At 34.9% G+C, this 15,929-nt stretch overlaps 3 protein-coding genes across 4 annotated transcripts; all 3 read right to left on the bottom strand.

The window, feature by feature from the left end:
* Positions 1-1,053: 1,053 nt before the first annotated feature.
* On the bottom strand, positions 1,054-7,129 carry LOC135837140 (vesicular glutamate transporter 2-like). The gene is made up of 10 exons (XM_065352317.1): positions 6,859-7,129; positions 6,586-6,754; positions 6,269-6,499; positions 5,050-5,224; positions 3,087-3,217; positions 2,876-2,996; positions 2,059-2,192; positions 1,823-1,965; positions 1,524-1,644; positions 1,054-1,290 (listed from the first exon to the last, which is right to left on the bottom strand). Exons 1-10 carry the CDS (start codon positions 7,017-7,019, stop codon positions 1,111-1,113), a joined length of 1,566 nt encoding a protein of 521 aa, XP_065208389.1. The 5' UTR covers positions 7,020-7,129; the 3' UTR covers positions 1,054-1,110.
* A 1,886-nt stretch (positions 7,130-9,015) lies between these two features.
* On the bottom strand, positions 9,016-11,416 carry LOC135837138 (Golgi-associated plant pathogenesis-related protein 1-like). The gene is made up of 4 exons (XM_065352315.1): positions 10,716-11,416; positions 9,815-10,001; positions 9,501-9,705; positions 9,016-9,394 (listed from the first exon to the last, which is right to left on the bottom strand). The coding sequence occupies exons 1-4, from the start codon at positions 10,781-10,783 to the stop codon at positions 9,234-9,236; spliced, it is 621 nt and encodes a 206-aa protein (XP_065208387.1). The 5' UTR covers positions 10,784-11,416; the 3' UTR covers positions 9,016-9,233.
* Positions 11,417-11,446: 30 nt separating this feature from the next.
* On the bottom strand, positions 11,447-15,877 carry LOC135837135 (vesicular glutamate transporter 3-like). Of its 2 annotated transcripts, XM_065352313.1 has the most exons (15): positions 15,762-15,877; positions 15,441-15,586; positions 15,070-15,277; positions 14,471-14,639; positions 14,279-14,341; positions 14,084-14,146; positions 13,888-13,950; positions 13,029-13,256; positions 12,773-12,947; positions 12,569-12,699; positions 12,364-12,484; positions 12,151-12,284; positions 11,922-12,064; positions 11,733-11,853; positions 11,447-11,661 (listed from the first exon to the last, which is right to left on the bottom strand). In XM_065352313.1, exons 3-15 carry the CDS (start codon positions 15,144-15,146, stop codon positions 11,491-11,493), a joined length of 1,659 nt encoding a protein of 552 aa, XP_065208385.1. In that variant the 5' UTR covers positions 15,147-15,277; positions 15,441-15,586; positions 15,762-15,877; the 3' UTR covers positions 11,447-11,490. The 2 variants fall into 2 exon arrangements, with proteins under 2 accessions (XP_065208385.1, XP_065208384.1); XM_065352312.1 differs by lacking the exon at positions 15,762-15,877 and having other exon boundaries at positions 15,441-15,679.
* Between the last annotated feature and the right edge of the window lie 52 nt (positions 15,878-15,929).

Genomic DNA, 15,929 nt, shown 5'->3' with positions numbered 1-15,929 from the left:
TCGAGTAGATTTTGTGTTATTTTTTGAAAAACATATCTAAAAAGCTGCTGAAGACTCTGAAACGGATTGAAACTGTCTGTAATCCACCTCGGAATATAATGTCGAAAATGGTACCTATGTAAATAGAATTAGGGTAATTTTTCAAATTTTCAAAGTTCAAAAAAAAACGCGGAGTCTTCAAATTACTTAAACCCACCAGCAGTCGACTTGATAGCGTGTTCAAGTTGGGCGTGCAGAGTGAATTTCGGACTTCCAACTATGTTCGGTAAAGTTTTATGGAAATTTCGAGCATTGGAAATCTGCTGAAGGCTACAGTAGTTTCCAAAAAGTTGCTAGAGGCTCCAAACGACTTGAAATCTACCTGCAATCGACTTCATAGCGTATTGAAATCAGTTTACAAAATAAATTTTGGCTTTACAACTATGTAAGTACTCTTGATGAAATTTTCAGAAAATTTCAAGTTTCAAAAATCTACTGAAGGTTCCAAGATTTCAACTCTCTATGTTAATTTGGTAAAATTTTGATGTTTTTCTCATCTTTGACTTAAATCTGATTTTCAAAAACTCACCAAAAATCAAAAAATGCACTTGAGCACTTTAAATTTAGGCTGGAGAATGAATTTTTGCGTGCTCTTTTGATCTACATATAGCTTTGCCCCTTTCAAAAAATTTCGTGCAAGTCTTACGTTGGAGAGCAAAATTTGCAATTTCATATTGTCAGTAAGCTCCTGACAAGTCTTGATCATTTGTGGAAACAGCTTGGAAACTACATATAGATGTGCAAGAAAAAATGTACGGTAAAAAAACCAAAAAAAAAAATTTCTACGAGATGATTTGTCTTGATCTGATCCAACTTTCACAGACTGGGCAAGAAAGACCTGCCCAAGTGCCCAGGATCGTGAAAAATTATAAGCTAAAGAGCACTGATTCACAAAGCCATCAAAAAATGTATTGAACAGTTTTACTAATGATGAATATTCACTCCTATATTTCGGAATTGAATCAAACCACACTGCTTCCTGACCCCTTTGAAGTAATAAATCACTGAGAAAACTTCGAGGATGTAAGAATTTATTCCAAGGATCATAAATATCGAAATGTACATATAAATTCATGTTTTGTTGAAATTTTCATTTTCAACATTTGGTTTTTCATTAACATCATTAACGTTGGAAGGAAGCGATACGGACCATGGCTGAAGTTCGCTAGAACCATAGATCACGAAGACAATTGTTCCCATTAGAAGAACGGCTGCAGATATGAGAAAACATATGCTCCATTCTTCCAAAGTCTGAATATGTACGAATTGTTAGCAACAATATTAATTATCGGAGGAGGCGCTTTCCAAAGTGACCCACCTCGAAAAAATCATTTTTTCTGTTTTTATTGACACAGTTTCGTGGCACGTTTTTTCGCGTATTTTAAAATTACGAAAAACGAAATAGGTCACTTTGGAAGGCGCCTTCTTACATATGGTATGTGAAATCGAAAGGGACAGTTTCATAATGGGTAGTGAGTACTTACGTGATCTTGTACTATAAATCCTACCATATTTGGTACCAAAATTACACTCACTGTGTGCCAAAATGCTGCAATTCCGGCCAATGCACCTGTATGATTGGGTGACATGCCGAGACAGACCAGACTGAAAAGTAAGCGATGGTGAATGCTTTAGGTTTTAAAAAATATATATGTATTACTTAACTATGATGATTCTCGTGCCTGTCTTTAATATTTCCATATTTTGAATACGAGATGTAGCAGTAAAAATACGAGTGAAAATGGTTCATGTATTCAGCTTCATTTTGAAGCTTATTACTTACTGCAAAAGTAGAAAATTGAAAGATATCATCATCTTGATGACGACAAAACATATCATGGATAACGTAAAACTAGTGCTGTATGCAGCTATTGCAAAGGAAATAGATCCCGTAAGAAATCCTAGGCTCGTCATTATTTTATGAATCTGTAATAAATTCCAGTTATGTAGTTGTTTTTTCAACAAAAAAAAATCCAATAAAGTGTTTCAACTTGAAATATTGAGAAAACAAAAATTAACCTGACTGCGTGTAAGATTACTGTTGTTTTGCCAAAAATCCATCAACACTCCGGCCAATGGAACCATGAACATGCAGACGAGATTTGGAATGGAGGCTATCATGCCTACCTCATCGATACTACGTCCTGTCATATCTACAATGATCAGAAAATTGTTCAGGAGAATGTTCTGCTGCACTGATAATAAAATTTTCTTATTAAGGTGCACCGGGGGAAGTTGGAATTCGGGGTAAGTTAGAAAACTTGCTCTAGGGCCTGGAGGTTTATATCTGGCGAAGTGCCACTAAAGGTGACTTGAGGGTACTACCCCTACTTCATCACAGCATAAAAATTTTCGCGATTCAGTTTCATTTTAGATGTCTTTGGTTCAATTGTATTTTGTTGTTGTTTTGAACTTGTTTTGAATTTGCTCTAAAATACAGACTTTTTATTTCTTAGTTTTTCGCATATAGCGGACGAACCGTGCGTCCCAGTGAAAATCTAATGAGAGTAATCTCAAAGAGAATTAAATTCTCTACAATTTTGTTTATATGCAATTTTTCTAGGACGCTCCATTTGTGATCTACACCTCTGAAAAGTTTAGCCTGTTCTGACTTCCCCCAATCGGGGGAAGTCGGAACAGTTTATATTTTACTCCTCTGAGCGAAAGCTACTGTGTCAATCACGCTCAAATTTTCACCATAGGTTAAGAACCCTTATGGGAACCTACATAATAAATTTGATCCGTATTGGTTCATTAGAAGGGGAGTAACAGCTGGTCAAAGTTGAAATTGCGAAAAATCATTCTGACTTGCCCCGGTGCACCTTATGTACCTTACCTTTGACGTAGATAGGAAAACACGTTACCAAAAGTGTAAATCCCCAATTGTACACGAACTGACATACGCATAGTGCCCAAACGGCTGGTGATTTGAAGATTTTTTTGTAAGGAGGTCTAATCTGTATCATAAGTTGAAAATTAATTAAGTAGATTCCAATTGGTAGCACTTTTCATTTCATAATTAGTAAGCTATAGTAACAAAAGCGTACTTTATTTCGTGCTGTCGTTTCAGTGTTGTTCAAAATATACATGAGCTCTTTTTTCGAGATCCATTTATCCTTAGAAGGATGATTTTTCACCACGGGTAGCCAGATAAAAGACCAGATGATTCCCACAATACCTGAAATAAATTGTTCGCGAGGTTATTTACGAACATTGAAGGGTGGAGTGAGGGGGGATGGTGATGCTCGTAAATTGACATACTGTACTATGATCAAAAATTCAAAATTAGTAACAAATATTAGAAAAATTGTATAAAATTGTATTGGGGGGGGGGGGGGGTTTTTGCCTATTTTCATGCAAGAAGTTTAAGCAAAAAATTGGATGTTGAGATTTGCAGAAATTCAATTCAAGTTATCCCTGACTCTGAAAATTGAGAATTTCTAAAAACTAGTGTGTGGATTTTTAGAGCCAACTTTTGATTCGCACATAGAAAGAAGATGTCAGACTGATAAGCTGTAAAATTTCATCACTTGAAGATCTTTTCGATTATCCTCTCCTCGATTTTTTTATATTATGTAGAACCTTCGAAGGAAAAATTAATCCTTAAAACGCAGCATCTCATTCCCTTTTTTTTTGAAAAACTGCTCGACTTGTATGGAAAGTAGGTTTAGGTATTTTAATTTTTTTGATCATTTGTGCAATTTATTTTTTGAATTTGACTTTGACAATTTGGCGATTTCTTAATTTCTTACATTAAAGTGAAATGTTTGTAATTTTTGTTGTCAAATTTCAAAACGAAATTTCTTATTTAACCAATCAAAATTTTCGTGCTTTACAAATTTTTATTTCATCCAAGACGAAAATAAAAAAATAAAAAAAATAATTTTGCTTATTGTGGAAAAGTTTGAAAATTATTCGGTTTCTTATTGTAAACACTAGTAACTAACGAGCCAGCTGATCCTGTTTCATTCTCGTTTTGTCGTGATATGAAAATTTTTTCAGTGGGATGTTGAAGTTGTACAAAAAAAATAAAATGTTCTGTTCAAATGTTTCCTTTGTAGATCCTGAAGATATTGATGAGGAGAGTATTGGAAAAGTAAATAGCGCTATATTGAAGCATTTTTCACAAAAAATTCAATTTTAGAGCAACCTTCTCCCGAAATGTGGCCTTTAAGGGTGTCTTTACTGTAAATCTAACTTCATATTCGTGTTCACAGGGTTCAGTTCTTATACTCGTGTGATAACGATATCAATATTTCCAATCTTCTTTTGCCCGAGAATTGGGGAAGGAGGTACCCATATGGGTCCAAAATGAGGTTTTCAAGAAGTTGTTTCATTTTCTGCTGTTTTTTTAGAGGCCTGCATGCAAAATTTCAGAATTACATAACCGGAAATAGCGCTTTTCTGACGATACCATGTCCCAATAAAAAAACACACTTTTGACACTTTTCTGAGTTGTTAAAGATTTCTTTGGCCAATATCTCCCCCCCCCTCCCCACCAGCGAGGGACTAAAAAATTTTGAAAATGTATTTTGGTTGATCATTCAAAACTTGTGAAAAAAAAGTTTTTTCATCATTGTGGAAAGGGGGGTTGGGACAGGAGAATTTTTTGTGTCTCAACATTTTCTTTTAGAACTACTACCCAACAATCAAAATTTCAAAAATTTGAGGATAAGGGCATTTCGCCTATCTTATTCAAGGACATCCTTTGGTTTTGAAATCATAAATCAACTTAATCCTCAAATTCCAAAATAAACGATGAATTGAATCACATTTTTTTTTCTTGAAAAGTACTTATCTCTATCTAATTTTTTAGTCTGATTTCCATCATGAAAATTTGTAAAATTTGTCTGTTGAATTATACTCAAGGCGTTCAAAGATTGATCTAAAAAAATTTACCTAAAATGTTTCAGTGTCGACTTTTTTTTTCAAGCTTTGATTTTTTGAGCCATTTTGAGAATTTGTGGCATCCTTCGGTTTGATGTAAGTTAATAGATCATAATTTCTCACCTGCTACATAGAAAGTCGATTTCCAACCCCAGTGAAAGGCTAAAAATCCGCAAATGGGATAAGTAGCCGCAATTCCTATGTAAATGCCGTTGAAACCAAGAGATGACATGGTTGACCTTTCTTGAATTGGGGCCCATCGTGCTAATATTTCCATTATTCCTGTGTATGTGAATCCCTGTAATTTCAGTTTTAAAAATTCAAGTTATTGTGATATCAATGAAAGCATCGAACTGAGAAGTAAGGGTAGGATTAACTGGTAAAAAAAAAATCAAAAATCATCATAAGCCTACGTAATTACAATTTATCGATTATGAAAAGGCATTTGATCATGTTAACCATGAGAGGATGTTGAAGATCCTAAAGAAGTACAATGTTGATGACAAAGACCTGCGAAAAATAAGGAATCTGTACTGGGAACAGAGTGCTAACAATTAAAATTGGAAATGTAGGTATACTCGGAGAACGGATGTGCTATAAAAAGAGGTGTGAGGCAGGGATGCCAGCTGTCACCTAGGCTGTTCAACTTGAATGTAGAGAAAAGCAAGAATTGAGAGAATGGGACTCGAGATCAATGGCAAAAGAATCAATGAAATATGTTACACAGACGACAAAGTGATTCTTGCTGGAACTGAAGTTCGAATACAGGTAATGATCAACCGAATAAACAGTGCTGGATTAAAATACGGAATGAAGATAAACAGAGGCAAGACCAAGGTTATGAAATTCACTGAGAGAGAAGATAAAGAGGTGAAAATCAACATCGCAACACAAGAAATCAAAAGCGTGAATCAGTTTAGATAGATACCTTAGAGCGCTGATTCAATAATGATGGTATAGAGATCAAAAGGACGAGATGAAATCAAGGATCAGAATGGCATAAAGCGCGTTCAATAATCTCATCAATGTGCTCGGAAATCGAACGATGACTCTGTAGGGGAAGAATGGAAAGTACTAGCAGAGGATATTAAAAACAGGAAAGTGAATTATAGTGGTACAGGGAAAAATTCAAGGGAAAATGACTAGAGGGAGAAGATGATCAGAGCTGCTGACAACAAACTCGCCAGCTAACTCTCCCTGCAAAACCCTGAAAGAAACTATCAAATACTCTAGAAATCGATTGATAGGTACATATAAAAAGATGGAGTCAGATGTCAGTGATCCTTTTCTCAGTCCGTTTCTGTATGTACCTCAATTTGAAAAACTATAATTATGTACTAACATCAAGAGATCCAATAATAATCCTGGAAGCCAAAAAAAGGTAAAAATTTGCTTTTAAAATTGCTGGAGTGATAATATTCAACACCGACATCAACATTATTCCACCTCCAAATGTGATCGCACCTCCCAATTTATTGATCACGTATCCGCTCGCCAAACATGTTTGGTATCCATAAGCATACATACCCAGGATAAAACCAGTTGTCTGTGAATTCCAGTCGAATTCTGGTTGCTGTGTAATCATAAGTTGTAATTTTACAAAAATATGAGCAATTTTACATAATTTTCTGGCCCAATGTATATTCAAGTTTTACTCACTTCGTAAGTTGTATCATTTCCAATTATAATGAGTTTCTTTGATGTCATATCAATTACAGCAATATTCAAATTCGCTTTCAGTGTGACCACGTTGATATATCCGAAAAACATTAAAACCGTGATGAGAAATCGTTTCGAGAACCAAAACTGAGCCTTTTCTATCTTCTCCCTGAGTAAGAACCAAAAATTATAGTTGGACTTGAAAAAAATAAATAAATAGGTAACCGAAATAGGTATAAGACCGTTGAGACACCGATATCATATCGTACTTACCCGTTTTTCTCGTGAATTAGCTTTTCTGCTACATAATGATCATTGATAGGATCCATTTTTGTATCCTGTTGCATGTTTTTCATCAATTTCGGTGTCCGTGTGATCTCAGTGTCGGAATCCTTCGATAAAATCAAATGATCAACTGTTACCTGTGTGATCATGTATCTATACTTATGTTCTGGGCTTATGCCTGAAACCTGAGCTTAAATGTGAGCGAAAATTTCCATATTATTATGGTGGCTGTTGTACGAGTAATTTTCTTAATGCTTCTTATATCTAGGCAATGTTGGGTAGATTTAATAATCGTGTCTTATCTTGAAATTTTTTAATAATAGCTTTTCATTCGTGCCTGGTACAACATGCTGTACAAATATTGAATTGAAAAATCACCTGAAAATTTGCTGATTGTTGACGACATAGAGGTCATAAAAAGTAGTATTTCTAAACTAATATGCTATGGTGTGAATTTATACTCGTACGATTATATTTCAAGTTTATCAAGCGTCGTTGAGCTTGTGTATAAATATTGTGCTTACGAGAAACCTTCAGAAAGGGTCATAGATGGATTTGATTTACCATTTCACGCACGTTGAACCAGAGTTCGCCCCTTCAAACTCGAGCCAAGATGAACATTTTTCGACGAAAATGTTTTTGAACAATTTTTAATTAATTCTGAGTATAAAATTGGGTCATAATTTTCGAGATTTTTGAAAAAGGTGTTGAGCGATCCATCAAAAGATGGGTTAAAGCTTTGTGAAAAACTCAAATATTTCAAAGAAAATGTTTTTTTTTTTAACACATTTAAAAGGATTTTGAGCTCAAAAGTGTATAATTATTTTCGGGATTGAAAAAAAAGTGTTGTGCGACTTATCAAAATTGGTTGAAAGAGCCTTTCTGGATAAGGTAGTGAAATCGGCACTTTCTCCAATTTTGACGAAACTCACCCTCCCACATCATAACCCAAAAAATATGTCCATACGTGCTCAACATCTCAAAATTTGAAATTCTCGTTCTCCTTGGGGGGGGGGGGAGGAATGGTTCAAAAATATTGAAACTTTCGTTTAAAAAAATAGTCACTAGGAGAGTGCGTGTTTCATATTTGTTTTTTTGGAGGTGAGGGGAGAGTAGGTAGAAAAATTTTTAAAATTCTTGGAGAAAAGGGGAAGAGACCCTCCCTGAATTTTTTCAAAAATTTAGTTGCATCCTGAGGTAGCTCAATAATCAGTCCAACATGCAGAAAAAAATCAAAATCTTTCAAAAAAAAAAACGTGCTTTATTCGTCATTTTTTTTGTCGTGTTTGGACTTTCAAGCTCAAAAATTTTTGAGTCTTTAAAATGGAAAATTGCCATTTTTTGTGCATTTTTAGTCCTTTGCTTAAAATTTTAATTTTCCAAAAATTGTGACCTTGAAAGTCCAAACATGACAAAAAATAACGAAAAAGCACCTTTTTTTGCAAGATTTTGATTGTTTTGAGTGTCCTGTGTTGCACCAATTTTTTAGCTCCACAATTAATAATATGTGTAATTTCTGAAAAAAGTTTGCAGTGGGCCTTCTCCCAGTTTTTTCTACGAATTTTTAAAATTTTCATATTCCCCCCTCTCAAAAAAACAAACATGAAAAATGATTTTAAAAAAATTTCACACATGCATCTAGTGACTATTTTCTACGACAGAATCAAAATTTTCGGACCTCACCCTCTGGAGAACGAGAATTTTGAATTTTGAGTACGTATGGGCACATTTCTCTGGTTAGGGTTGAGGGGGGGGGGGAGTTGGCTCAACAAAATGTTGGTATGGTTTTACATCAAAACTTACATTTTGGGTGAGTTTCGTCAAAATTGAAGAAAGTTCTGATTTCACTATTTTATCCTGAAAGGCTCTTATCACTAAAAATCAAAATTTTCTACGAAAATTCATTTTGAACGGTATCGAAGAATTTGAGCCCAGAACTGTTATCACGATTTTTGAGATTTTTGAAGGAGTGACAGACAGGGGTAATCAAAATTTTGAAATTTTGTACTCTGGTGAAAACAAATTGATGCAAGTTGCTAAATAAATAAAGTTTTTTATCCGAGAATTAACAGTCATAAAATGTTTACGATCCAATCCTGTCCATCCTGTTTGTTATAAGTGAATGGGAAAATAAATAAAAATTGAAATTGCTACATGATAAAATTCATATATTTTAGAAAATCACAATATTATTCAGAATGCTAGAAGAGTATATATTTCTGTCAGTGATTTATAACTTACGTTGATCTCTGGATAATTACCTACAGCTTATTGATGCATTATAATACATATGCGATGTGTATGAACCGATTGATACATTCACCATTTCAACTGATTGTAATTTCATTACAGGAGTTCAGATCTCAACCATGATTAGATCTCGGTGGAGGCACGTTTTCGGCGAACTGCCCTTCGTAATTACCTGGAGGAAAGTATCTGCAAGTGACAAAAGTGCCTCGAGAATTTCCACATATTCCGCAACCAACTCTGCGCGAATTTTTCCACACTACTTGAGTGTAATGGCCTGTTGTTGGTGAGTTTAAATTTAGAATTCATCTATTCAATTATTCGTAGGTAGAACATTATTTTATGTACTTTTTATTGAACTGAAAATATCTTCAAGTAGGTACCTGTGTCTTTCGAGAAACCTCCTCGATACATTTGTATCTCATCGTACCATGATTTAACCGGGTCGTAAGTCGACTGATGCGGGATCGAGGGACCTGGTCGAGAAGTCCAAAACAAATTTTCTCCATAATGACCATTCGCCGAACTATGTTTCATTCTGCCCTTCGAGGTTAATTTTTTAGACCATTCTATCGAACCATTCATCAACTGAGGGCAGAAAATGTTTTACTCGAATTAATTCGCATGTCGAATTTACGAAAGCTTGCAATTTGCATAGTGAACAAAAATCTGTTCTGATGTCTTCATCTCTACTTACATTTGTATCAGGTTCCAGGGGAGGTATGCCGTGTCGTTTTCTGTATTCATTATGTTCTCGAACTAACCAGTTGTTCAGTTTAACTGCTTGTTCGCCCTCAATGCAATTAGATGGGCTGGAGGGTGTGAAAATATTTTCTAAAGCGTCCTTCATGCGGGTGAACTCGGCATGAAATGGAATTTCGAAACTGAGAAAAACCAGGAGGAGTGATTGATCTTGTAGATACAATTTGTTACCTACCTACTTAACTAGTGTTAATTAAATCCGTCTGGTCTTTAAAGTTGGTGTCAATTTTGAAGCCTTTGAATTGTGTTCAAACACAAACAATTGATGGTGGAAAAATAAAAAAGTTCAATGTTTCAATCCACCTACTCCCCCCCCCCCCCCCCCGCCATCGACCATTTCATCCTCACTAATTTTTCAGAATTATAAATTAGAGCAATTTTTTCAAATCTACTCGTGTTAAAAAATGCCTGGAACTCGTCCTTGAGTGCAAATTTTTTTGAGAAAAAAAAACAACTTTTTGAAACGTTTCTCATCATTCCAGCACTTCAGTGATGCTTTTTTTTGCAGAAGGTATAACATAAAAAATCACGATGAAAATTTTAAAATTTGATAAGTTGTAATTGTTCACGAGGATTTGTTGTCTTGATTTTCAATTTTTGATAATTTTTTAGTTTAAAAAAATTGAGGGAATTTTTGATCCTATTCGTGGTTTAATTAAGATTTCAGAAGCATTCCGTTTTTTTTTCTTGTTATTTTGAAAGATTTGAGGAAGATTGGAGAGCGAAGAGGAACCAACTTCCACGTATTCAAGGAAAAACTGAACCTTTTGTGAAATCAATGGATTCAATGGACTCTTGAGACTTTATAAAATAATACAAATATGTAAATTGCTTACCTGTGAACGAAAATTATAATGTTTAAAAACACAAGTAACGAACAATAAAAACACAATCGAAACTCCATGTCGAGAAAATCGGTAATTTTTTTTCAACTGAGAAATCGAACTAATACGCCTATTACGACTTATTTTTACCATTTACTTACGTTCGAACACGTTCGCAATGATTTTCTGAAACTGAAAAAAAAAACATACTAATTCGAACTACATATCTCACGTAGGATTTGAATAGGTAGTTGCTGTTTTTTTGTTTTCAGTATGTCTAATTTATTCTCTCAATTAGATGCCATGTGCGGTAGCGAAATTTAAACGAATGAGTTAATCAATGCCATAAATTATTGTCAAAAAGAAACGACGTGATTTTTATGACAAAATATTCTCAGTTACCTGTAATTTTAATTCTTTATTTAAAAGATAATGTAGGTACCTAGACCTACTTTATGCCTTCGAACTTGACCACTTCGATAGTCGATATTGACATTTGTTTCATGCTGGGTGGGCCATTCAAACTCATCAACCGTGACTGAGCATCTATCTAAGTACGATCTGTGAGTACGATGAACGTGTTTTTTTTGTTTTTTTTTCAATGAAAATGTTATATGTAGTATGCCTTTTTTCCAATAATGTTGGTGATAAGGCAGTCGAATTCGCTACATTCCGATGCCAAATTCATATACAAAATTCCAATTTGAAAAGACCCTCGAAAAGTGATAAAAATGAACAAAAAATCACGTGAAAAATATACTTATGAAAAAATAAAACCAAAAGAGGTTCAGGTGTAATTGGGCTTTTCATTTTCAATACTGAATTGTCTCTCATTATTTGAAGGTAGTGACACAGACCATGACTGTAGTTCGCTGGAACCGTAAATCAAAAATATCATAGCTCCGGCGAAAAGAATTCCTCCCGATAAAAGGAAACATAAGCTCCACTCGGATAAGGTCTGAAAAAAAATTACACGAATTTCAATATAATTACCGAACACTGCAAAGAATTAAGAGGTTATTTGCTTACGCCATGTTGTACTATGAATCCTACTACGTTTGGTATCGAAACAACACTGACAGTGTACCACCATGATGACATTCCAGCCAATATACTGGAATGAGTCGGTGACATGTACAGGCAAACCATTCTGGAAAATATAAAGGATTGAAAATAGGACGTGTTGATTGTGCCTTATCGTGGATCTTTTACACTTACTGTAGAATGAGATAATTGAAAGAAATGATGAACTTTATCAGCACAAAGCAAGTCATAGACAAAGTAAAATTGGAACTTTGAGAAGCTATTAAAAATAGAACTGCCCCTGAAATGAATCCTGTGCACATGACGATCTTGTGAATCTGTAAAGACATGCTCAAATATGTAAACATTGAAATGAAAGGATACAGGATCTTGAATGTTTTGCCTAGCGAGAGTTTAAAATTACCTGAGTTACTCTGAGGTTGCTGTTATTCTGCCATAAATCCAATAAGAATCCAGCCAATGGAATTGTACATATGCAGACAAAGTTTGGAATAGAAGATATTATGCCTACTTTATCGGTAGTTTGTCCGGTCATGTCTGTAATCATATTGTAAACCACATTTAGACCCTTTTTGACGATCACTGTCGATCCAAAGATCCCAAAAATTCATCTTACCTCTGACATAAAGTGGGAAACATACAACCAATAAAGTGAATCCCCAGCTGTAGGTAAATTTACCTACACACAAAGCCCAGACTTGAGGCGAAGTGAAGATTTTCCTGTAAGGATGGACGATCTACATCGAGAACATGAAGTAGTAGATAATAGTGAATTGAGTTTGGTCAATTATTGTGTGAAATTGGACTTGGTTACCCCTTACTTGTTTCCTTGGAGTCGTCTGTGTGTTTTCCACGATGTACATCTGTTCTTGTTTCGACATCCATTTATCCTTGGATGGTTGATTTCGAACAAGAATTATCCACAGTGTTGACCAAATGATGCCACATATGCCTGAAAAACACAAGTATTACTTACTTGAGAATGTGAAAGTTTCTTTATCGAGTCTGCAAACAGGTATACCTACCTGAAAAGTAAAATACAGCCTGCCAGCCCAATGAATTTGCTATAATTCCACAAATAGGATAAGCCACCGCAACCCCGACATATATTCCGCAAAAACTCAATGACATTATTCTCGATCTTTCTCGAAGTGGCGCCCAACGTGAGAGCATTTCCAGACCGCCCATGTAGGCGATGCCCTGAAATTCTCGACCATATCAGAATTTTGGTACATCAGTAGTGAGTTGGTATGGTATTTGATGATGATTTTAGGTACTCACGTCAAAAATTCCTAAAACTATCCTGGAGCCCAGAAACACGTAATAATTGAATTGTAAACAAACCGGAGTTATCATGTTTATTACGGCCATCATTAGTATACATGTTCCATAAGTGATAGCGCCTCCTAATTTATTTATTATGGCCGCACCGAATACTGTAAATATGTAACCGAATGAGTAGGAGCTTTGAATAATTCCTACAGTTTTTGAATCCCAATCGTACTCTGACTGTAAACAAGAAAGAAAAGCAGTGATTACGAGTGAAGATTTATTATGCTTTGTGAAACAAAATTATGCTGGGAAGAAATAATCGCACTTTACGTAATAATGATTGAAGTGGCGTGGAGGGGGGGGGTGGTTTATGCTCCATAAATACATTTTTATTAGCCTGATTTTACAAAGACACACAGGTCAATGATCTTGAGAGGCTAGACAGAGATACAGAGATACAGACAGACTGACGACCTTGGGAAGCCAAACAGGTCGATGACCTTACGAGGCCAGACAGCCTACTGACGACCTTGGGAAACCAGGCAGACAGCTAGGTAAATAACTTTGAGATGCTAGACAGAAAGACAAACGACATTGAGTTTGGGATTGCAATGGCTTCACAAAGTCCATTTTCATCGATTATGCACATTTCCAGTGTACAGGGATATTTTTCAAATTCTTTTAGCTGATCTTGATAACATCTCAGCGGTATTAATTTCAGAGAATTTTGATCAACTTTTGTATTCCAATTACGTATTAGCTTGATTTGGGATGGAGGAAGGTGAAGAGTTGAGTGAAGATGATCTCCTCCTTCCAATTGAACTCGAAAGTGAAAATGAATGATTTTTTTTTATGGAAATGTACTTACTTCACTTGTGGTTTCATTATAAACAGTAATGTTTTCTTTCGATAGGATTTCAACGATCGCATTCTTGATCCGGAAACAATAAACAAAAAATGAAGCAAAATTAATTCCTAATTTTCTCACCGCTTTCCTCCTTTCAAATGAAATCAAAAGTGAAAATGAACGATTGTTTTTTTTTACACAAAAATGTAATACTTACTTCCCCAGTAGTTAAATTGCCAACAGTGATGTTTCCCTTTGACTGAATTTCAATGATTGCTTTCTTGATCCCGAAAAAAATAAAGAACAAGTGATGCAAAATTAATACCTAATTTTCTGACCGCTCTCCTTCTTTCAAATATAATCGTAAAAGAAAATGAATGAGAATATTTTTTTATGAAAATTTACTACTTACTTCTCCAGTAGTTACATTGCCAACAGTGATATTTTCCTTTGACTGAATTTCAACGATTGCATTCTTGATCCGGAAACAATAGAGAGAAAAATATGCAAAATTAACAATATTTTCACATCACTGACCTTCTTTCAAATAAACTCGAAAGTAAAAATGAATGAAATTGTTTTTTTTGTGAAAATGTATACTTACTTCACTTGTGGTTACATTTTCAGCAGTGGTGTTTTTCTTTGACTGAATTTCAACGATTGCAATATTCAGGTTATTCTTCAACAAGACTATGTTCAAGTTTCCCATAAATAACAAGATCACAACGAGGAATCGTTTCGAGAACCAGAATGGGGCATGGTTCACTACTTGTCTGTGCAAAAATTATACAAACTGTTATTTTTTCTTGACCTGACGGTTTGATAAATATTTTTTTTGGGTGGGGGGGATTTATTCAACGTTTTTTCCGGACTCTCCTTTAATTGTTTGCATTTCAAATGTACTCTACGTCGTGGCGTTTGAGGTCCTACTACCTTTAAAATTTTAGTACATAATTCGAAATTGTACAACTCTGCATTCTTATTAGCTTCAGGAACCTGAATTTTTCTGGCCCTAAGAGAGAGAGAAAATATCTTCCATTTTTTGTATCGAGGTTCTAATGAATTAGATGTACAAACCGCTAAAAATATAGGAAAACGTGTGGAGGGTGTTCAAAAAAATTTTGAAATATTTAATTATTTATCCATCTTGTGCACTGCGCTGAGGTAATGAAACTTTCTTAATGTCTCATAAATGTAACCTACCTGTTGCCTGGCTCTTGCAGTAGTTTCTGAGCTGTGTGTGGATCGTGAATACCATTAGATTCCTTTTCAAAAGCCATATTTTTCGGTCACTTTTACTGTCAGCGTTGTCACATTCATAGATGGCACATTAGCACTTCACGTGATATGATGCTGGTTTCGACTGACATGTACTTTGAGTACAATATGATTATCATTATGCCTCGTCTCTCTTGGAAAATATACGACATAATTAATCTCTTCTCAAATGAATTAAGATATTATCTAGTTGTCTTGTCGTGTTATTTTGTTTGTTTTGATGATAGTTTTCTTATCATTCGAAATGCTTATTGCTCACGAACTACTTCTAGAATAACGTACCTAATTTTACTTACCTTGTGAATATGGAATGTTGCGTTCGGGCATTTTTGGTACGTAGGTTTTTTCGATAAAAGCTTCTGAACGGATTGAACACACTTCCAGTTGCATCTATTTTAACGTACTGTATCTCCGCACACACTGTGTAGCTCCAAAAAACGAGCTGCAGTTTAAAAAAAAAAGAAGAAAAAAACATTTTGCTCGTAGGTAATGATGAACAATGACCATCAATTGAACGCAAATACATAAAAACAAACTTTCGAGCTAATGTAGGTAACTTCAGTCGGAAAGGTGTACTCGTACTTATAAATAATTACACAATACGCAGCTACACTTACCTAATGCAATGAACCTTGAGGTTAAACAACTTTATCAAACAAATAATCAGGTACCAGTATGTGGTAGAATGTTATTTCATTTAAATAGTAAAATAAGTGATTTTTGACGAATTTCGAGGTTTATTTCGCGAGAATGAACGCGAGAGAAGTAACTGCAGACAATCGTTG

Source organism: Planococcus citri, chromosome 2, assembly GCF_950023065.1.
Source record: "Planococcus citri chromosome 2, ihPlaCitr1.1, whole genome shotgun sequence".
NCBI lineage: Eukaryota > Metazoa > Arthropoda > Insecta > Hemiptera > Pseudococcidae > Planococcus > Planococcus citri.
Note: the sequence above shows the minus strand (reverse complement) of the source record. Positions and strands in the feature narration are given on the sequence as shown.